Below are 21,156 nucleotides of genomic sequence, written 5' to 3' on the forward strand. Positions count from 1 at the left end.
TTATGTATGCAGTAAAAAGAAACAGAAACTAAAAATTAATAAATAAATGACAACTTGGAGAATGGGAATTTGGGAGAAATAAAGTGAAATTTTATCAAATTCTTCTGGTCAGGAGAAGACTGTAATTATTGAATAATAATATCTAAATTCTGAAAATATGCATTAAATACTCAAAGAGAAGCACTGAAAAATGGCAAGGGACTACTATATACAACTTCCTAACAGTGAGAAGGAGAAAAAATGCAGAACAAAGAAAAATCAATCAAAGGTACCAAGGGTATGAAAGGAGAAATATTTAAAATAAAAAAAAGGAAAACAGCAGAAAATGTGAATGTGAAATATAAAGATGGCAGGAATAAGTTTAAACACATGAATAATTAAAATATTTGGTTTAACCATGTGGAATTGCCAATGTTTGACTGTTTTTGACCCATAAAAACAGCAATTTAATGTGGTTGAAGTAAGTAATTGTTCATTGATTATATTATCTTATTAAAATACAGAAGCTTTCACATTTGTTTTAAAGATAAATCTATATGCTGCCTAGTAGAGACATACATTTTATGAAAATGATGAAGACTGAAAATAAAGAAATGGCTATTGAAAAAAAGCAGATGTATAAATATTAATATCAGGCAAATATAGTACAAGAGAAAAGCATGATAAAGGGAAAAAAATCCACCAAGAACTTTAAGAGCCATGGACACTTATTATCTGATAGTTACATTGAAATACATAAGAAAAAAACTAACAAATTCACAATCATAGTGGAAGGCATTAGCACACATTTCTCAAAAATTATGTTTGGGTAGACAAAAAATTAGTAAGTCTAGAGGATTCAAATAACATAATTAACAAGTTTGTTGTAATAGACCTAAAAGACAATATTCAGTTTTTCATGGCACTCATGGAAAATTACAAGAAATTCCAATACAACTCTGAGAAGCTCTGACAGCTAATAAGTAGGAAATTCATTAAGGTGATAGCATTTGAAATTAAAATCCAAAAATATCAATAGTTTTCCTATATGCCATCAATAACCAATTAGAATATGGGATGGGAAAAAAGATAGTATTCAAATAGCACCACCATCAAAAAGTCATATCCAAATAATCATAAGAGGAAATGGTAAGACTGTAGAACAAAACAGAATATAAAATTTTATTAAAGGACATAAGAAATATCTACATAAATGTAGAGACATATCACGTTTCTGAACAGGAAGAATAAATATTATTAAGATGTCGACTTCAAGAGTGATATCAGCATGATGGCAGAGTATCCCTTTGTCTCTCCCCTCTAAGTTACAACCAGTCAGACATCCATTGACCAGCAAAGGACTCCCTGCACAGCACACTAGAACACTTGAGAAATCCATGCACCTAAACATCTGAAGGTGGGTAGTCTGGACCTCCAGGAGGCAGTGGAGCTATGGGAACAGGCCCCTCTCACCCGCCTTGAAGCTGTGTTCCAAAATGTGGATCATCACATAGGCAAGTGAGCTGGGGACCAGAGGCTGCAGGGTCAGACAGGGCAATTGTGGCTTAGCCTCTGCCTGGCCTAGTGTTGGCAGGTGCCACACACGTCCTGAGGCTTCAGCACACAGCAGAGCCAGTGACCCAGTCTTTCCCACTCCCCTGGCAGTGGTGCCAGTCTTTCCATCAGTGGGGATATCATCTAAAACATGGATTTCCCCAGCGGGGTGGTGTGCCCTGACCTGAGGTTTCAAAGCACACCAGTGCACACAAGCCACCAGAGGCTGCAGGACAAGCAACAACACTCATAGCTTAGCCCCTGCCCCTCCCCAAGAAGTGGCAGGTGGCACCTGTGACACTTGAAGCCTCTGGAACCACAGGAGAAACCATGACCCAGCCCTAGTGGTGGTACTTCTGACCAGCTCTACCAGCAGTGGCGGCTGCAGACAAGACCCAGGGTACCTGACAGTGACAGCAACACCTGCGAACCCAGTGTCACTGGAAGTGGTGCTGCCAGCACCCATAGATAACTTGGGAGCAGCAGCACAGGTGGTGCATGGGGGAGTAGCACCCAAGCCCGTGGAGAGCCTGTGGAGAGCCAGCAAGGTAACATGAGACCCAGGTGACCCTGCAAGCAGCAGAAGTGCTCACAGCTTGATGACCCTGGGGGCAACACCTGAGACTGAAGCAACGCTGTAAGCAGCAAGGCACCAGCAACCTCAGAGGTACAAGCAGCACAAGGAGGGCACTGATGATGCCTTTAGCAGAGACAGTGGAAGGTAGAAAGTGCAGGCTCTCAAACACTACCAGAAGTAGCTCAGAACCAAAGTAACCAAAGCCTTACCCAAATAAGAAAGTTGTTTACTACCACAAATGTGCAAGCAGAGGATCAACTCATCAAGTACCATGAAGAACTACAGTAACATTGCAGAGCAGGAAAGAAAATGATAACTCTCTAGAAACCAAACTTGAAGTCACAGAAGATTACAATCTAATTGACAAAGAATTTAAAATAGCCATCATGAGGAAACTCAATGAGTTATAAGAAAACTCAGAAAGACAGTCAGTGAGCACAGGAATAAAATTAATGAGCAGAAGAAGCACTTCACCAAAGAGATTAAAACTCTAAGAAAAACACAAACAGGGGCTCGCCTGGTGGTGTAGTGTTTAAGTCTGCACACTCCACTTTGGCACCCCGAGGTTTGCTGTTTTGGATCTCAAGCACAGACCTTACGCTCATCAAGCCATGCTGTAGCGGCATCTTACATAAAATAGAGGAAGATTGGCACAGATATTAGCTCAGCCACAATCTTCCTTAAGCAAAAAGAGGAAGATTGGCAACAGATGTTAGTGCAGGGCCAATCTTCCTCACACACACACATACAAAAACCAAACAGAAATGCTGGAGATGAAGAACACAATTAAGGAGACAAAAAACTAAAGTAGAAAGCATTGAAAATAAAGCAGACCACATGGAAGAGAGAATTAGTGAGCTTGAAGATAGAAATCTAGAAATTATTCAGGTGGAAGAGAGAGAACTAAGATTTTTTAAAAGTGGAGAAATTCTATGAGAAATATCTGACTCAATTAGGAAAAGCAACATAAGGATAATAGGGCCCCAGAAGGAGAAGAGAAGGAGAAAGGAGCAGAGAGCTTATGCAAAGAAATAATAGCTGAGAACTTCCCAAAACTGAGGAAGGAGCTGGATATACAAGTACATGATGATAATAGAACTCCTAAATATCTCAATGCAAAAATAACTTCTCCAAGGTGTATCATAATAAAACTGTCAAAAGTCAATAACAAAGAAAGACTATTAAGGGGGCCAGAGACAAGAAAATAAGTTACTAAGGAATCCCCACCAGGCTATCAGCAGATTTCTCAGCAGAAGCTTTCAAGGCTAGGAGAGAGTGGAGTGGCATATTCAAATACTGAAAGACAAAAACTATTTGCCATGAATACTCTACCCAGCAAAGTGATCCTTCAGATATGAGGGAGAAATGAAAGTTTTCCCAGACAAACAAAAGCTGAGGGAGTTCATTGCCAGTAGACCTGCCTTATAAGAAATGTTGAAAGGAGTCCTCCTACCTAAAAAAAGACAAGGTTTTAAGAAGCTTTGAGCATGGTGATAAATAGACAAGCAGAATCAGAAAATTTCAACTTTATATCACAATAGGTTAATACACAATTTTAACACAAAGGCTAAAGGGAAATAAAGCATCAAAAATAACCACAACCACTTCAATTTGGTAACAAACTCATGATACAAAAGAGGGTAATTTGTGACAACAAAAACAGAAGGGGAAGAGGAAAAGGACAGAACCTGCATAAACAAATAGAGATAAGACGCTATCAGTGGAAAAAGAACTATCTCATCTATGAGATCTTTTATACAAACCTCAAAGTAACCACAAAACAAAAATCAGAGCAGAGTCGCAAATCATGAAGAAGAAACTGAGAAAAAAATCACATAAAACCACCAAAATGAAACGGCAGAAATAAATACAAGGAAAAAGAAATATTGGAAATATAGAACAACCAGAAAACAAAAGATAAAATGGCAGTATTAAGCCCTTATATGTCAACAAACACTCTAAATGTAAATGGATTGAATTCACCATTCAAAAGACACAGAGTGACTGCATGGATTAAAAAAATGCTGCCTCCAGGAGACTCATCTCAGCTTTAAAGACAAACATAGGCTCAGAATGAAAGGATGGAAGATGATACTCCAAGCAAATGTCAATCAAAAGAAAGTGGTTGTAGCCATACTTACGTCAGACAAAATAGACTTCAAGACAAAAAAGATAGCAAAAGACAAAGATGGACATTATATAATGATAAAAGGAACATTCCACCAAGAAGACAGAACACTTATTTACATAAGTAAATATAAGCACCTAACATAGGAACACCAAAGTATATAAAGCAACTGTTAACAAACCTAACTGGAGAAATTGACAACAACGCTAACACCTCACTTACATCAGTGGATAGATCATCCAGACAGAAAGTCAACAAAGGAAACAGTAGCCTTAAATGAAACACTAGGCCAGATGGACTTAACAGATAGAAAGACAGAACATTCCATCCAAAAGTAGCAGAATACACATTTTTCTCAAGTGCACATGGAAGATTCTCAAAGATAGACCCTATGTTGGGAAATAAAACAAGCCTCAATAAATTTAAGAAGGTCGAAATCATATCAAGCATCTTTTCTAACCACAATGGTATGAAACTAAAAATCAACTACAAGAACAAAGCTAGAAAAGTCACAAATATGTGGAGATTTAACAACGTGCTACTGAACAACTATTGGATCAATGAAGAAATCACAGAATAAACAAAAAAATACCTGCAGACAAATGAAAATAAATATACCAAATATTGTATATATACAATATACCAAAACTTGTGGGATATAGCAAAAGTGGTAATAAGAGGGAAGTTTATAGCAATACAGGCCTACCTTAAGGAACAAGAAAAATCTCAAAAAACAATCTAAACCCATAACTAAAAAAATTAGAAAAAAGAACAAAGTCCAAAGTCAGTAGAAGGAAGGAAATGATAAAAATTAGAGCAGAAATAAATGAAATAGAGACTAAAAAAGCAATAGAAAGGATCAATGAAGCTAAGAGGTGGTTCTTTGAAGAGATAAACAAAATTGACAAACCCTCAGCCAGACTCACTTAGGAAAAAAGAGAGAAGACTCAAATAAATAAAGTCAGAAATGAAAGAGAAATTACAACTGATATCACAGAAATACAAAGGATTATAAGAGAATACAATCAAAAGCTATATGCCAACAGTTTGGATAACCTAGAAGAAATGGATAAATTCTTAGAATGATACAACCTCCCAAAACTAAATCAAGAAGAAATAGAGAATCTGAATAGACCAATCACAAGTAAAGAGATTTAAATAGTAATCAAAAATCTCCCCCAAACCAGAAGTCCAGGACCAGACACCCTCTCTGATGAATTCTACCAAACATTCAAAGATGATTTAATACCTATTCTTCTCAAACTCTTCCAAAAAGTTGAAAAGGACAAGACTCTTCCTAACTACTAGAACCAGACAAGAAGAACACAAAAAAGGAAAATTATAGGCCAATATAGCTGATGAACATAGATGCAAAAATCCTCAAGAAAATATTAGTGTATCAAATACAACAGTACATTAAAAGGATCATGCACCATAATCAAGTGGGATTTATTCCAGGGATGCAGGGATGGTTCAACATCTGCAAATCAATCAATGTGATACACCACATTAACAAAATGAAGAATAAATACCACATGATCATCTCAGTAGACAAAGAAAAAGCATTTGACAAGATTCAACATCCATTCATGATAAGAACTCTTAATAAAATGGGTATAGAAGGAAAGTATCTCAACATAATAAAGCCCACATATTACAAACCCACAGCCAATATCATACTCAATGGTCAAAAACTGAAAATTATTCCTCTAAGAACAGGAACAAGGCAAGGATGCTCACTCTCACCACTGTTATTCAATATAGTATTGGAAGTCCTAGCCAGAGCAGTTAGAGAAGAAAAAGAAATAAAACTTATCCAAATTGGAAAGGAAGAAGTAAAACTGTCACTATTTGCAGATGACATGATTCTGTATAAAGAAAACCCTAAGGAATTCACAAAAAAACTATTAGAAATAATTGAATACAGTAGAGTTGCAGCATACAAAATCAACATACAAAAATCAGTTGCATTTCTAGACACTAACCACAAACTAGCAGAAAGAGAAATCAAGAATACAATCTCATTTACAATTTCAAGAAAAAAGAATAAAATACCTAGGAATAAATTTAACCAAGTAGGTGAAAGACTTATACACTCAAAACTATAAGACATTATTGAAAGAAATTGAAAAAGATATAAAGAAATGGGAAGATATTCTGTGCACATGGATTGGAAAAATAAACATAGTTAAAATGTTCTTATTATGTAAAGTAATCTACAGATATGATGCTATCCCAGATGCCGAGGACATTTTTCACAGAAATAGAACAAAGAATGCTAAAATTTATATGAAACAGCAAAAGACCTTGAATAGCCAAAGTAATCCTAGAAGAAAGAACAAAGCTGGAGGTAACACATTCCCTGAATTCAAAACATAATACAAAGCTATGTTAATCAAAACAGCATGTTACTGGCAGAAAAATAGACACATAGATCAATGGGACAGAATTGAGAGCCCAGAAGTAAAACCGTATATCTGTGCATGGCTAATATTTGACAAGCAGGCCAAGAACATACAAGAGAGAAAGAAAAGTCTCTTCAGTAAACAGTGTTGGAAAAACTAGACCATTATCTTACACCATATACAAAAGTTCACTCAAAATGGATTAAAGACTTAAATGTAAGACCTAAAATCATAAAACTCCTAGAAGAAAACATAGGCAGTATGCTCTTTGACATTGTCTTAGCAGTATCTTTTTGACTATGATATCTCCTCAAAGAGGGGAAACAAAAGAAAAAATAAACAAATTGGACTATATCAAACTAAAAATCTTCTGCAAGGCAAAGGAAATCATCAACAAAATGAAAGGACTCCCTATTAACTGGGAGAAAATATTTGGAAATCGTATTTCCAATAGGGGTTAATTTCCAAAATATATACAAAACTCATGCAACTCAACAACCAAAAAATGAACAACTAAATAAAAAATTGGCCAGAGGATATGAACAGAAATTTTTCCAAATAAGATATACAGATGGCCAACAGGCATATGAAAAGATGTTCAACATGACTAATTATTTTGGAAATGCAAATCAAAGCTACAATGAAATAGCACCTCATACCCGTCAGAATGGCTATTATTAAAAAGATAGTAAATAACAAATGTTGGAGAGGATGTGGAACCCTCATACACTGTTGGAGGGAATGTAAACTCATGCATCCACTATGGAAAACAGTATGGAGATTTCCAAAAAAATTAAAAATAGAAATGCCATATGACTCAGCTATTCCACTTCTGAGTATTTATCCAAAGAACATGAAAATACCAACTGGAAAAGATATATGCACCCCTATGTTCATTGAAGCATTATTCACAATAGTCAAGACTTGGAAGCAACACAAGTGCCCATCGATGGATGAATGGATAAAGAAGATGTGCTATATACACAATGGAATACTACTCAGCCATAAAAAAGACAAAATTGTGCCATTTGTGACAACAGTGTGGATGGACCTTGAGGGTATTATGCTAAGCAAAATAAGTCAGACAGAGATAGACAAATACTGTATGATCTCATTCATATGTGGAAGATAAACAAACAAACACATAGGTAACCAGAGCAGATTGGTGGTTACCAGAGGGGAAGGGGGGGTGAAAGGAGTAAAGGGACACCTATGTATGGTGACAAATGGAGAAGAGATTTTTGGTGGTGAACATAGTACAGTCTATACAGATGCCGAAATATAATGATGTACACTTGAAATTTTACACAATGCTATAAACCAATATGACCTCAGTAAAATAATAAAAAGAAAAAAGATGTCAAATTTTCCAAAGTTAACCTATCCCTATAGATTTAATATATTACTAATTACAACGGCAATAGTTTATTTTTAAAAATTCAATACCTGACAAGCTAATTCTAAAGTACACACAGAGAGAAAATCTTTGAGTTACCTAAAAATTTGTAGATTTACCTAAAAAACAGATCAACATTTCAAAGCAGTGGGTAAAAAAAAAAAATGAACTATTTAATTAGTGATATTGACACAGTTTAAAAATCTGCTTAAAAAAATAGTCCTCCTACTTCACACATAGAAATAAATTCTGGATAGATTTGTGGATTAAATGTGTAAATAAACACCCCAAATCATAAAAGTACTGAATGAAATTATAGGAAAATTTGTTATAACTTTAAGATGAAAAAAATGCCCTCCTAACCATGATGAACTCTTCTTCCACAAAGAGAAAAAAAAACTAACAGCAAAAATAACAACAACAAAGAAAACATAAAAGAAATATTTAATGCATGTGACTTAAAAATTAAAACTGTATGTGTGGCTCAATATAACATAGAGGGGGCTGGCCCCATGGCCGAATGGTTAAGTTCGCATGCTCTGCTGCAGGCGGCCCAGTGTTTCGTCGGTTCAAATCCTGGGCGTGGACACGGCACTGCTCATCAAACCATGCTGAGGCAGCGTCCCACATGCCACAACTAGAAGGACCCACAACTAAGAATATACAACTATGTACTGGGGGGCTTTGGGGAGAAAAAGGAAAAAAAATAAAATCTTTTAAAAAAAAATCCTTAAAAAAAATATAACGTAGAAAAAGTTAAAAGCCAAGAAACAGAATTGGAAAAATATTTAAGATACATTTTATGGATGAATTACTGATATAAGGATATAAAAAGAGCTCCTGTAAATCAGTAGGAAAAAACAATTTAATGAAATCATGAGCAAAGAATATGAATAGACAATTCAAGAGGAATAAGTATAAATGACTAATAATCATAGGAAAAGCAGCTCAGTCTCACTATTAATCAGGAAACTGGAAATAAGAACAAAAAAAGTTCACCTATCGAATTGGCAAAAATAAAAATATGTTGATAATATGAACATATCAAGTACTGGTGAGGAGGCAAGTTCTCTTAGGTCCTGTTGCCTGCAGTCTGGCTAGGCAAGGTTTTTGAAGGGCAATTTGCCAATCTCTCAGAAGTTAACATGTACATTCCTTAGACCCAGAAAGCCATCTCCAGGAATTATCCTCCAACAAACGCATATGCTGTTCATTGAAGAATTATTTGCAGTAATTAAAAAATGGGAATATAAATAAATAATTATATGTCTATATTATGGAATACCATAATGCAACTATTAAAAGGAAGGAGGTCATCCTGGACTGGCATGTAAAGATCTCCAGACATGTAGCTAGATGAAAAAAAAGCAGGTCACACAACAATATGTATGATATGATACCATTTATGTTAAGGAGAGGACCGAGGAGGTGCAAATAAGCATATGTGTCATTAAGTGCATGAAAAAGACACAAAAGATGCACAAAGAGATTGCTTTTGCTCATTATTTCCATAATAAAAAGGAAAAGGAAAAAAGACATCAGTTGGAGAGGGGGCTCTTTATTAGGGCTTGTCATAGCCCACCCGGTTCATGCACTGGCTTAGTACTAGTTGGTATATGTTGGCAAAGCTCTACTTTATTGAATCAATCAACCCTGCCTACTATCAAGATTCCTTCTTGCTAAGGGAAGTGGAGGTCTGTATTGTAAAAGAACTAAAAAATGACTTGATTAACACGTTAATGACACATCAGAAATTACATGTGTCTGTGTATATACATATATACACATATATGTGAATCTCAGTATTTGGAGAGGTATATATCCAAATAAATGTTGGCCTATCTGAATACTTACTGTGAGGAGACTGTGATCACATTATAGTGAGGGTCTTATTTTAAAAAATAGTTCTAGAACATTGTTTTTGGAGTTGTTTTCTTAACCTATGGCACAAGCTCCTCTGCTAGATGCAGTTGCAGAAAATAATGTCCCTTGTGAGGGTGCATTTGCTTTGTAGAAGCAGCCAGAAGGTTTTGGAACCAAGCTGGTTGGGGAGATTGGGGATTTCACTGGCCAGCGATTCCTGCTGTGTTTAAAACTATTGATTTCTTGGTGCCATTTAGATCAAGAAAGTGAGGGAGTGAGTTGTGCTCATACCTGAGGGAGGCCCATTCTATACAGAGGGAAAAGCAAGTGAAAAATCCCTGAGGTAGGTACGTGTGAGTTGTACTTGGAGAAGAGCGAGAAGGTCCTGTGTTTGAGGCAGAGTGAGAGAGCCAAGGAGTAGAAGGAGATGACATAAGAGGGGCCTGCCATCTGTAGAGCCTTGACTACGTCTGGCTCTTGCTGTGAATGCGAAGGGAAAGCATTAAAGAGTTATGGCCAGAGATGCCATGTGACCTGACTTAGGTTTTGAAGGAAACCTCTTTGTTGTTGGTTGAGAAGGGACTGTAGGGGTGGGGGTGGGAGCAGGGTACATCTACGCAAGAGAAGATGATGGTTTGGACAAAGTTGGTGGCAGCAGGGGTGGTAAGAAGCGGTCCAAAAACAAATATATTTTGAGCATAGAACCAACAATATTTGCTGACAGATTTCACCTGGGGTTCAAGAGAAAGAGAGGAGTCATCAACCAATGACTTGAAGGTTTTGGCCAGAATACCTGAACAGATGGTGTTGCCATTTACTGATCTGGAAAGATTGTAAGACCGGCAAGTTTGGAGGGGAAGCTTAAGTACACAGTTTTGGACGTGTCAAGACAGTGATTGCTGATGAATGGGATCTAGTGTCCTGGTAGAAGGCTTGGAGAGAAAATAAGGAAATTGGATTAAAAAATTCTTATATTTGATAAAGAAAAAGAAAGATGTGAAGGACACGTTAATTAGCCTGACTGCAGCAATCATTTCACTATATATCTCTCTCTCTCAAAATATTATACACTTTATGTATATACAATTTTTATTAAAAAACAGAAAGAAAAAGAAGGAACAGAGAGTAAAAGAGCATAATCGGAAATAAGAACACCCATTTATAATCTTTTTAAAAAGTATAATTGCTTTTCTCCACCACCCCTTCACAGATGCATCCTCTTTCCTGGTGTCATTTGCTCATGGCTCGTTCATCTTATGGGACAATCTATTCCCCACTCTCAGTGACTAGCTTCTGGAATAGAATAATGCTCATTTCTGCTAAAAATAACCAGGGGTCATTGGAAAGCAGCACATTCCACGTTTCCAGCAAGAGACTTCAAGATGTACCTCAGATAGCTTATTAACACAAAGCAAGGACACTGTCAGAAGTACGAGGCTGAGGGTGGTATCAAAAGATAAAGGTTAGCTTGAAGATAGAGTGTCTGGTGGCCACTCCCACAAAAAAACCATAGTGATTGCCGCCATTGCAGTTTATTAGAAGCTGTTGCTTTGAAAGGCTCTTAACCTCTAAAGGGACTCAAAAGGAAGGAACACATAATAAAAAGTGTGCCATGTAAAAGGCGTATCTACCAAGGCGAGTCGATTGACTGATGCTCTCTACCTCATGGAAATCACACAGGAGGGAAATCATTTATTTTGTAAAGAAATACAAAACACTGATTTATTTACTGCAATGTTTTCCTCCTGGGAGGGGCTTCAAGCAGTTCTTGCTGCTATAGTGACAGGTGGTGTAGCACAGGCTGCTGTGCGCTGCACCTATCCTATTTCTCAGGACTAAAGCACCCTCGTCTCCAGTGCTGGGAGTGTTGGAGGCTGACAGCTTGCTGAGGGGAGCTGCCTGGCTGAGGATCGCATCCCTCTCTGGTAGCAGCCCCCATCCATCATCATTGAAGGCTCAACCCCCCTTCCTCAATGAGAAATGCTTTTGAAGGGCCCTCCCATCTCCAGAGCTCCCTGTGAGATCCACTGAGGCCTTTTCTGGGACCGCATCCCAGTTCAACCTGCCCCATCTTGCCCCTTTCACTCTCTCACAGGTGTACAGGTGTTGATCCCGGGAGCAAGCCACAATAACCTTCCTGCCCTCGACCCTCTATCTCAGAGTCTGCTTCCCTGAGAACCAACTTGTATGTACATACATATGTTCTGCTTGAAATCTAAGAAATGTTTTAGAAAAACCAAAACAACTAGACCTGCTGGGTTGATAGAACAAAAATATTGAAACGAGTAGGAAAATAGATGGCAGATTGAGCCTGCCAAGGAATGCCACACCAGAGAAATTTACATTTGATTCACCCTTTGTTCCAGTAAGTATTCTAGAATGTGCTAATTTATTGTGCACCAGTTACTCATACCTGGGGAGCAGGCAGATTGGTGATAAGAGCTTCTAGAACAGACCCACGGGTGTCAGGGAGGGGCTGTGGAGAACCTTGTGAGAATGGCCAAGAGAAACGTGCTTTCTCATCCTAGTTTCTCAGTTTCATTATTAGCTCTGCTAGCACCTGGGAAACCTGCATCTTTGCTTGGGAGCCTGCTGGGTTGTTTCCTGCTTGATTTAGCTGTTTCTATACCCTTCTCCATTCAAGAACCTTTATATCCTCAAAATTGTATCTGTGGCCATCTTTTGCCAATACAAGATGATTCCATTGCGATGGCTGTGCCAATACCATCCTCATGTCTGATCAAAGTAGAAATTTGGGATTACCATGTTTTCCTCTCTTATTTTCTATACACTCAACCACCAAGACTTGCTGATGCTACCTTCTAAATATCGCTGTAATTAGTTTCCTTTTCTTCATTCCATCTACCACTTCCCCAGTTGAAGCACAAATTATCTCTTTTCTAAACTATTATAAGGCTTTTTTTATCGTCACTTTGCTTCTAGTCTTGAATTGGGGTACCATCTCTAACATCTATTAAATTCTTTAAAGTTCTCCATTCTCTTCTCACACTTTCTCTTTTTTCTCTATAGTCCTTTCTTGAGAGATCTCATCTACTTCCGTGGCTTTGACTAATGTTGATATGTTCAAGATATATTAAAGATGCCAAAATATCCATCTGAGACTTTTCTGTGGAGGACTAGGCCTCTGTATCCACTGGCCATTCTTCAAACTCAACTTCTCAAAAAATGAATTGACCAAGGGCCAGCACTGGTGGCCTAGTGGTTAAGTTCAGAACACCCCACTTCGGTGGTCTGGGTTCATTTCCTGGGCTTGGACCTATACCACCCGTCTGTCAGTGGCCACGCTGTGGTGGAGGGTCACATACAAAAAGAGGAAGATTGGCAGCAGATGTTAGCTCAGGGCAAATGAATCAAAAAAAAAAAAAAAGGAATTGACCAATTTCATCCTCCAACTGGATCTTCCTCCTCTATTCCCCATTTCGATGAATGAGACTACCTTCTTTTTCCCAACTGCCCAAGATATAAACCTGGGTGTGGTCTTTGATCTGACCATCTCCTTAATTCCCCAAGTAAGACCAATCATCCTAACTCCATCTTCTTAAATATCTCTTGGTCTTATCTCTTATCACCACACCTATTATCACTACCCGGGTCCCAGCCCAAGGTCTCACCTAGATTTTTTGTAGCCTGGATTTCAGCATCATCCTTTTAACTGATTTTTTTGGTCCATCTGTTGTCCTCCTGCAATCCCTTTTTCACTGGGCAGTGAACGCGATCTTTCTAATCTGCAAATCTGCATTCCTCTGCCTGAAATCCTTCAATGCCTTCTCATTGTTCTTATAATAAATATCTACAGCTTATAAAAACCCATTGTAGTCTTGTCCCTGTTTGCCTTTTGAACAATCTTTCTCCCCACAAACTCCCACTCTCACTCACAACACTCAGGTCACTGGAATTCCTCCATTCCTTGAATGTACAATGCATTTTCTACCTCTGGGCCATTTTGCACCATGTTTCCTCTCCCTAAAGACTCTTTCTGTCCCATCTTGCCTCACTCTTTGCCTTACTACTTACACTTCAGCCTTCATATCTCGGTTTAACTTCCTCTTCCTCCCAGAAACCTTCACTGAACACAAGTCCAGGTTCAATGTTTCTCTCCTTTGATCCCTTGACATCCTCTATTTACCTCTATGGTACCTTTTATCAAATTCTATTGAAATTGCTTTTTTTATGGTTAGCTCCCTGAAGGCAAGAACCATATCTGCCTTGGTTATTCTTGTATCCCCAGATTGTAGCACAGTGCCTGGCACAAAATACATGCTCAATAAGAATCTGACTTGATTAAGGAGGTAATGAATGCCTTGGCACAAGCAGTGCCTTCTTCTGAATGTCCTCCTTTGCACCCTTGCTCACTAGGCAAACTCCTGCTCACCATTCAAGCCCCAAAATCATGCCTTTCTGACCTCCTAAGGGAGTCACAGGGCACAGATCCCTGTTTTCCATATCACCCTCCTTCCCATCATCACTTTTTGTCATATGTTTTGCTCATGAGTCTGTTTTTGCATACCAGACTTCAAATTCTCTGATGGTAGGATCTATCTTTTTTTCTGTGTATATTAGCACCCATTACCTAGCATAGACATGTGCTCAAATATTTGCTGAAGGTAGGAGGGATTGTAATAATAAAACCGGGCCTGATTTTCTTCTGAACGTGATATACTTGATTTAAGCCAATTCCCAAAGAAGTGTTCCGCACGATTTGTTCATGGATGTGTTACTGTAACATGTTTATCTTACCATGGATACTAGTTGCTAGGTTACAGGATTTGATGTTCTCTCATTACATTGAAATTCATGCTTCACTTATGTTCTTTGCCCACAATCATAGTATTCTAAAGCAATTTTTTAGGAAAAAGAGATTCATGGCATGATCAATTATTTGAACTAATTTGGAAAATGTTAACATAATGTAAGCTCTTTTCAGATCTCTGAACATTTTCAGGTTGTGTTGTTAGCTCTATGTGAAAAGAGCATTGTATAGACTTTTTTCTTTTCAAGATTTTATTTTTTTTCTTTTTCTCCCCAAAGCACCCCGGTACATAGTTGTATATTCTTCGTTGTGGGTCCTTCTAGTTGTGGCATGTGGGACGCTGCCTCAGCATGGTTTGATGAGCAGTGCCATGTCCGCGCCCAGGATTTGAACCAACGAAACACTGGGCCGCCTGCAGCGGAGTGCGCGATCTTAACCACTCGGCCATGGGGCCAGCCCCTGTATAGACTTTTATAGGTTAACTATTGAAAATATCTAGATCAGGGGTTCTAAATCAGGGGTGATTTTGCACTTCATGAGACATTTGTCACTGTCTGGAGGCATTTTTGATCATCACAAGTGTGTGGGAGAACCTAATGGCATATAGTGGGTAGATGCCAGGGATGCTGTTAAAAATCCTACAATGTAGGGGGCTGGCCCCGTGGCCGAGTGGTTAAGTTCGCGCGCTCCGCTGCAGGCAGCCCAGTGTTTCGTTAGTTCAAATCCTGGGCGCGGACATGGCACCGCTCATCAAACCACGCTGAGGTGGCGTCCCACATACCACAACTAGAAGGACCCACAACGAAGAATATACAACTATGTACTGGGGGGCTTTGGGGAGAAAAAGGGAAAAAATAAAATCTTAAAAAAAAATAGTGTCTTTTAAAAAAAATAAATCCTACAATGTACAGGGCAGCCTCTCCCACCAAAGAATTATCTAGTCCAAAATGTCAGTAGTAGCAAAGTTGAGAAACCCTGACCTAGATGAAATAAAAATCTCACATTTCACTCAGACACACTTTTCTATTTCAAGATAGAACATAAATAATACTCATCTTCCAACTAGAAGACCAGAGTACAGTCCCACCCATGTGCCCTTGCTCTTATATTTCAATTTTTTTTGTCTTTAAAATGGTATTTTAATATTGATCACATGAGGTTGTTATAAAAATTAAATATGTTAAGGTATGAGAAGACCCTTAGTTCAGTATATGGCAAATAGTAGTTACTAAATAAATATTTGTAAAAACAAGTCCATGAACACATAGGGGATGGGGTTTAGCAGGTAGAGATGAACAGAATTTACCCTGAGTAGTTCCTGAGCACCTCACTCTTTTTAGGCTCTGAACATGCATCACCGTTCTGAGAAGACTTTAGGGAAGAATAGGCATTGACAAAGATCCAGGGAGGTGCACATACATACTTTTTGTTCTTCTCGCTCTACAGCTGCGTTGCATTTTTCTATTCCCCAGTTTCTCATAAAGTCTCTGAGATAGCCAAATAGGGTTCCAATTCCATATCCCAAGTAAGTGAAAACCATAACGTGAAGAGGTGCTTCTTCGAAGAACTCAACAAGTGGCTTATAAATATGTGGCTTCCCATTTTGCTGAAAACAAAAAAGAAAATTGAAGGTTAGATCTCTCCCATTACAATAAAGTATGATACTTAAAATTTTGGACTTTCAATCTTTTCAATTTCAAAGAACATATTTAAGATTGTAAAAGATAGTTGGATAGAATTGGAAATTGATAATTGAAGAGGGTAAACAGAAATGTGCATTTTATTTTACAAGACTTTAATGAAATAATTGATTCAGGCAAAAATTCTCAACAGATGCTAAATCCATTAAGTGAAAAGTTAATGAGGAATAAGGTTTTTTCAAGATGCCAAAGTAGGACCCCATAGATTACTCCCTAATCACAGACCTACGGTTACTACCTTAACTAGGTGATCAAATTATATCATGGATGTTGGAACAACTAGTCACTCTGTGCTCTTATCATGACATAATATTCAATACACTGATGAAACATTTAGCCTTAATTCAGTCAAGCTCTTATATCTAACTTCTATTTCACAAGAAATATTGAGATAAAGGAACAGGTAAATAACCTCATGAGGAAACAATCAGATAATCCACATTGTGCAAATTTCAATAAGACAACTGGTCTGGTCTTTAAAAGCAAAAATAAATAAGTGGGACTACATTAAACTAAAAAGCTCCTGTGTAGCAAAGGAAATGATCAACAAAATGAAAAAGCAACCTATGGAATGGGAGAAAATGTTTGCAAACCACACATCTGATAAGGGGTTAATATTCAAAATATATAAGGAACTCATAAAACTCAATAACAAAAAACAAAGAATTTGATTAAAAAATGGGCAAAAGAGGATTGGCCCAGTGGCATAGTGGTTAAGTTCATATGCTACACTTCGGTGGCCCAGTGTTTGCAGGTTTGGATCCTGGTGTGGACCTAACACTGCTCATCAAGCCATGCTGTGGTGGCATCCCACATAAAATAGAGGAAGATTGGCACAGATGCTAGCCAGGGACAATCTTCCTCAAGCAAAAAGAGGAAGATTGGCAATAGATGTTAGTGCAGGGCCAATCTTCCTCACACACACACACAAAAGGGCACAGGACTTCAACAGACATTTTCCCAAAGAAGACACACAAATGCTGACAAGTATATGAAAAAGTGCTCGACATCACTAATCATCAGGGAAATGCAAATCAAAACCACAATGCAATATAACCTCATATCTGTTAAGATGACTGCTATTAAACAGATAAGAGATAATAAGTGTTGGTGAGGATGTAGGGAAAAGGGAACCCTTGTACCCTGTTGGTGGGAATGTAAATTGGTATAACCATTATGGAAAACAATATGGAGTTTCCTCAAAAAATTAAAAAATAGAACTACCATATGATCCAGCAATCCCACATCTGGGTATATATCCATAGGAAATGAAATCAGTATCTTGAAGAGATATGTGCTCTTCCATGTTCATTACATCATTATTAACAATAGCCAAAATATGGAAATAATCTAAGTATTCATAAATGGATGAACACATACACACACACACCAGAATATTATTCAGCCATAAAAAGGAAGGAAATCTTGCCATATGTGACAAATGGAGATGCCTGGAGTACATTATACTAAGTGAAATAAGCCAGACACAGAAAGACAAATTCTGCATAATCTCACTTATATGTGGAGTCTAAAAAAGCTGAACTCACAGAAGCAGAGAGTAGAATGGTGGGCTGGGGGGCGGGGGAAATGGGGAGATGTTGGTCAAAGAGTAGAAACCTTCAGTTATAAGATGAATAAGTTCTGAGATCTAATGTACAGCATGGTTACTACAGTTAATAATACTGTATATTATACTTGAAATTTGCTAAGACAGTAGAACGAAGGTGTTCTCACCATACACACACACACAAAATGTACCTAAGTGCAGTGATGGATGTGTTAATTAGCTTGATTGTGGTAATAGTTTCACAATGTATAGCTGTATCAAATCACATTGTGCACCTCAGATATATACAATTTTTATTTGTAAATTACACCTCAATCAAGCTGGAAAAGAGAAAAGAAAAAGAAAAAAAGGTTAGGGAGGGGACTTAAGAGACACAACCAAATGTAGTCTGTGTTCTTTCATTGGATCCTATTTTTCTGTTTTTATTAAAAAAATGGTAAAAAAATAAATATTTTAGGGACTGGTCTCATGGCCTAGTGGTTAAGTTTGGCACGCTCTGCTTCAGCAGCCCAGGTTTGATTCCCAATTGTGGACCTACGCTACTCGTCAATGGCCATGCTGTGGTGGCATCCCACATACAAAATAGAGGAAGATTGGCACAGATGTTAGCTCAGGGTGAATCTTCCTCAGCAAAAATAAATAAGTAAGTAAGTAAATAAGTAAATAAATATTTTGAACAACTGTGGAAATCCAAACGTAGACTAGAAATACATCTTATTAAGGAATTATTGTTAATTTTGTTAGGCATAATGGTAATATTACAGGTATGTGGGAGAATTTTTTAATCTTTGTAGATGCATACTAAAGTTAGGTGGCTGAAGTACTATGACAGCTGTAATTTTGTTTCAAATGGTCCATCGAAAATTAAATATATACATGAGGCAGTTTTTGGAAAATGTTAATAACTGTTGAATCTAGATGGAAGTTCTATTGATGTTTGTTATATTATTTCATCACTTTTCTGTATGTCTGAAATTTTTCATAATAAAAAGTTTAAAAAAGTATTTTTATTTTAGGTGTCAACATTCCAGTGGAAAGTAGACTTTTAGTACCAAACCATTCTGATTTCTGTTTAGGTGATTTGCAGAGAGTAGCTCAATCAATGTTGGCTCAATGGATTAGTGAATAAATCATTCCGAATGCTAATATTTAATTAAATTTTAATCTTTAATAAATATTTATGCATTCATTCATTATTTTATTCAACAAATGTAATGCAATGCATAGATTCCCAGATTCCCAATGAGGTGATCCATAAGAAGTGCTTTGACCATTTGAAACATATAACTTTCAGTGACTTACAGGAAATTGTCAAAAGTCTACTAATATTTAATGTAGTAATTTGGCTTGTGCACAGATATTTAGAATGAGATATTATATAAAATCATGTTAATTAGAAACACTGTTTTTGCTACTCTCAATCTTTATCATCACTACTAGCACTGTTTGATTCCATCAACACAGTTTTCTGGAGCATATCACTTCATTTCCTCTACATTGTTTAAGGAGCAGTAGTTTTGGAATCTCTACGTGACTTAGTCACTGGAAGTTTTATTCCAAGCCACAAAATGTATGACAATTGAAAATATATGACGACCAAAAAAATTTATCTGGTAGATGAATATTTTGATTTCTACTTGTTTTTAAAACAATTTTTAAAATGCCTTTTTATAATACATCTAACACTTAAGTTGTTAAGTCAAAACCCCACAAAATATTATTAACTCATTAAAATTCCTTGCTTCCTTATTTGTCCATTATATGAGGTTACTTCTGTAGATATCCCAAAGTATGGATGCGGCTCTTTCTAACATGTCTTTCCAAAACACTTCCTAGTGGTTTAAAAAAATGAAAGTGAGAAAGCGTTGCTTAATATGAGGTCTTGAATGAAAGATTATATAAAAAATGCCCTGTATCTGGGACATTTGTTGGGCATTTATTGGGTGCCTACCATGAATCAGCAATGAGCTAGGTCCTGGGGATTCAAAGATGACCAAGACAGGCCCAGTCCGTACTCCTGACTTCTTGACTTCCCTCTCACCGTGTCCTCACACCAGTCCTGTAGGTCTGATGGGTGGCTGATCCTACTATCTGGTGCCAACCTTTGGCTCTCCTCCTCAGCTCTGCTCTGTGCTTGACCTTTGGACTGCATCTGTCTCCAGCATGCCAGGCAACCTCCTGACCCAGTTAAGACCCACCTCCTTATTCCTTCCACATCATGTGGACACATGATTGGCTTCCTTCCTTCCTGGGTTTGTCCAGACTCTAGCAAAAGAGACTGAGATCTTCATGAAGGAAGATTTCATGAAATTTTGTGACTGGTTAGGTATGAGGCCAAGACAGAGGAAAATGAAAAGTATCTGCCAGGAGCATTATAGCATTGTTGATAAGAAGAAAGAAGGAATTAGGAGGGCTGCCTATGGGGGGATGACAAAGAATATGTATGGGGCATGCTAGGTTGGAGATGGTGAATTGCTTGGGCAATTAGGGATTCAGGAAAAGATAAGGCCCTGGCTGAAGTAGAAGATCTGGAAGTCAACTACTACAAGGCAAAACTTAAGCCATGGTTGAAAGTGAATGTGAGAAACGACAAATTTTAAAGAGAAAAAAGCAGTGGGCTTGGGAAAGAATTTTAGGCCCCACTTCTTTAAGGGCACTCCAGAGGAAGAAGCATGAGTGAAGGGGACGCAGTGTGGGTAATTTCAGAAACCTGATTTAGCCTGCTCACAAATTAACTCCTTTGGCTGACTTAGAGGATGGCTGAGTTCTGTGGGTGCATGTAAAGAGATAAACTTCCAGGACATTCAAAGCTATCCTGTGAGGATCAGCAGGTTTTCCCTTCTTCTTTCCCTGGACCCATAAACATTTCTGAACTCCATATGTGGCCAAATCAAGCAGAGCGTTTCCCTTGAAACCCATGGGAACTTGCCGGCTGAATTGGCTCTGAGGCAAACATGCACTGTACATAAAAGACTGTTTACCTAGATGCAAATAAAACCTTCAGTTGTGTGCACAGGCTGGGCCTGTGTAACTTTTTTTTTTGCCCATGTGACTTGTTCTGGAAAATAGTTATAATGCAAAGGAGAAATTTTTAACAATGTCCATGGCTCCAAACCAATATCAACTTTAGTCTCTCTCATATAACTTTATTTATTTTTAATTTAATTTAACTTAATTTTATTTGAAAGAGAGAAAATAAGATACCTTCATAGAGAA

General features: G+C 37.7%; 1 protein-coding gene across 2 annotated transcripts in view; it reads right to left on the reverse strand.

Moving 5' to 3' along the window:
- SPTLC3 (serine palmitoyltransferase long chain base subunit 3) overlaps positions 1 to 21,156 on the reverse strand; it is a 145,706-nt gene that overhangs the window by 94,802 nt on the left and 29,748 nt on the right. For both annotated transcript variants that reach the window (XM_014865864.3, XM_014865865.3), the window contains exon 2: positions 16,097 to 16,279. In XM_014865864.3, coding sequence (XP_014721350.1) covers positions 16,097 to 16,279 — 183 coding nt within the window. The remainder of the gene's footprint in view (positions 1 to 16,096; positions 16,280 to 21,156) is intronic.

This window comes from Equus asinus, chromosome 15 (genome assembly GCF_041296235.1).
Source record: "Equus asinus isolate D_3611 breed Donkey chromosome 15, EquAss-T2T_v2, whole genome shotgun sequence".
Lineage (NCBI taxonomy): Eukaryota > Metazoa > Chordata > Mammalia > Perissodactyla > Equidae > Equus > Equus asinus.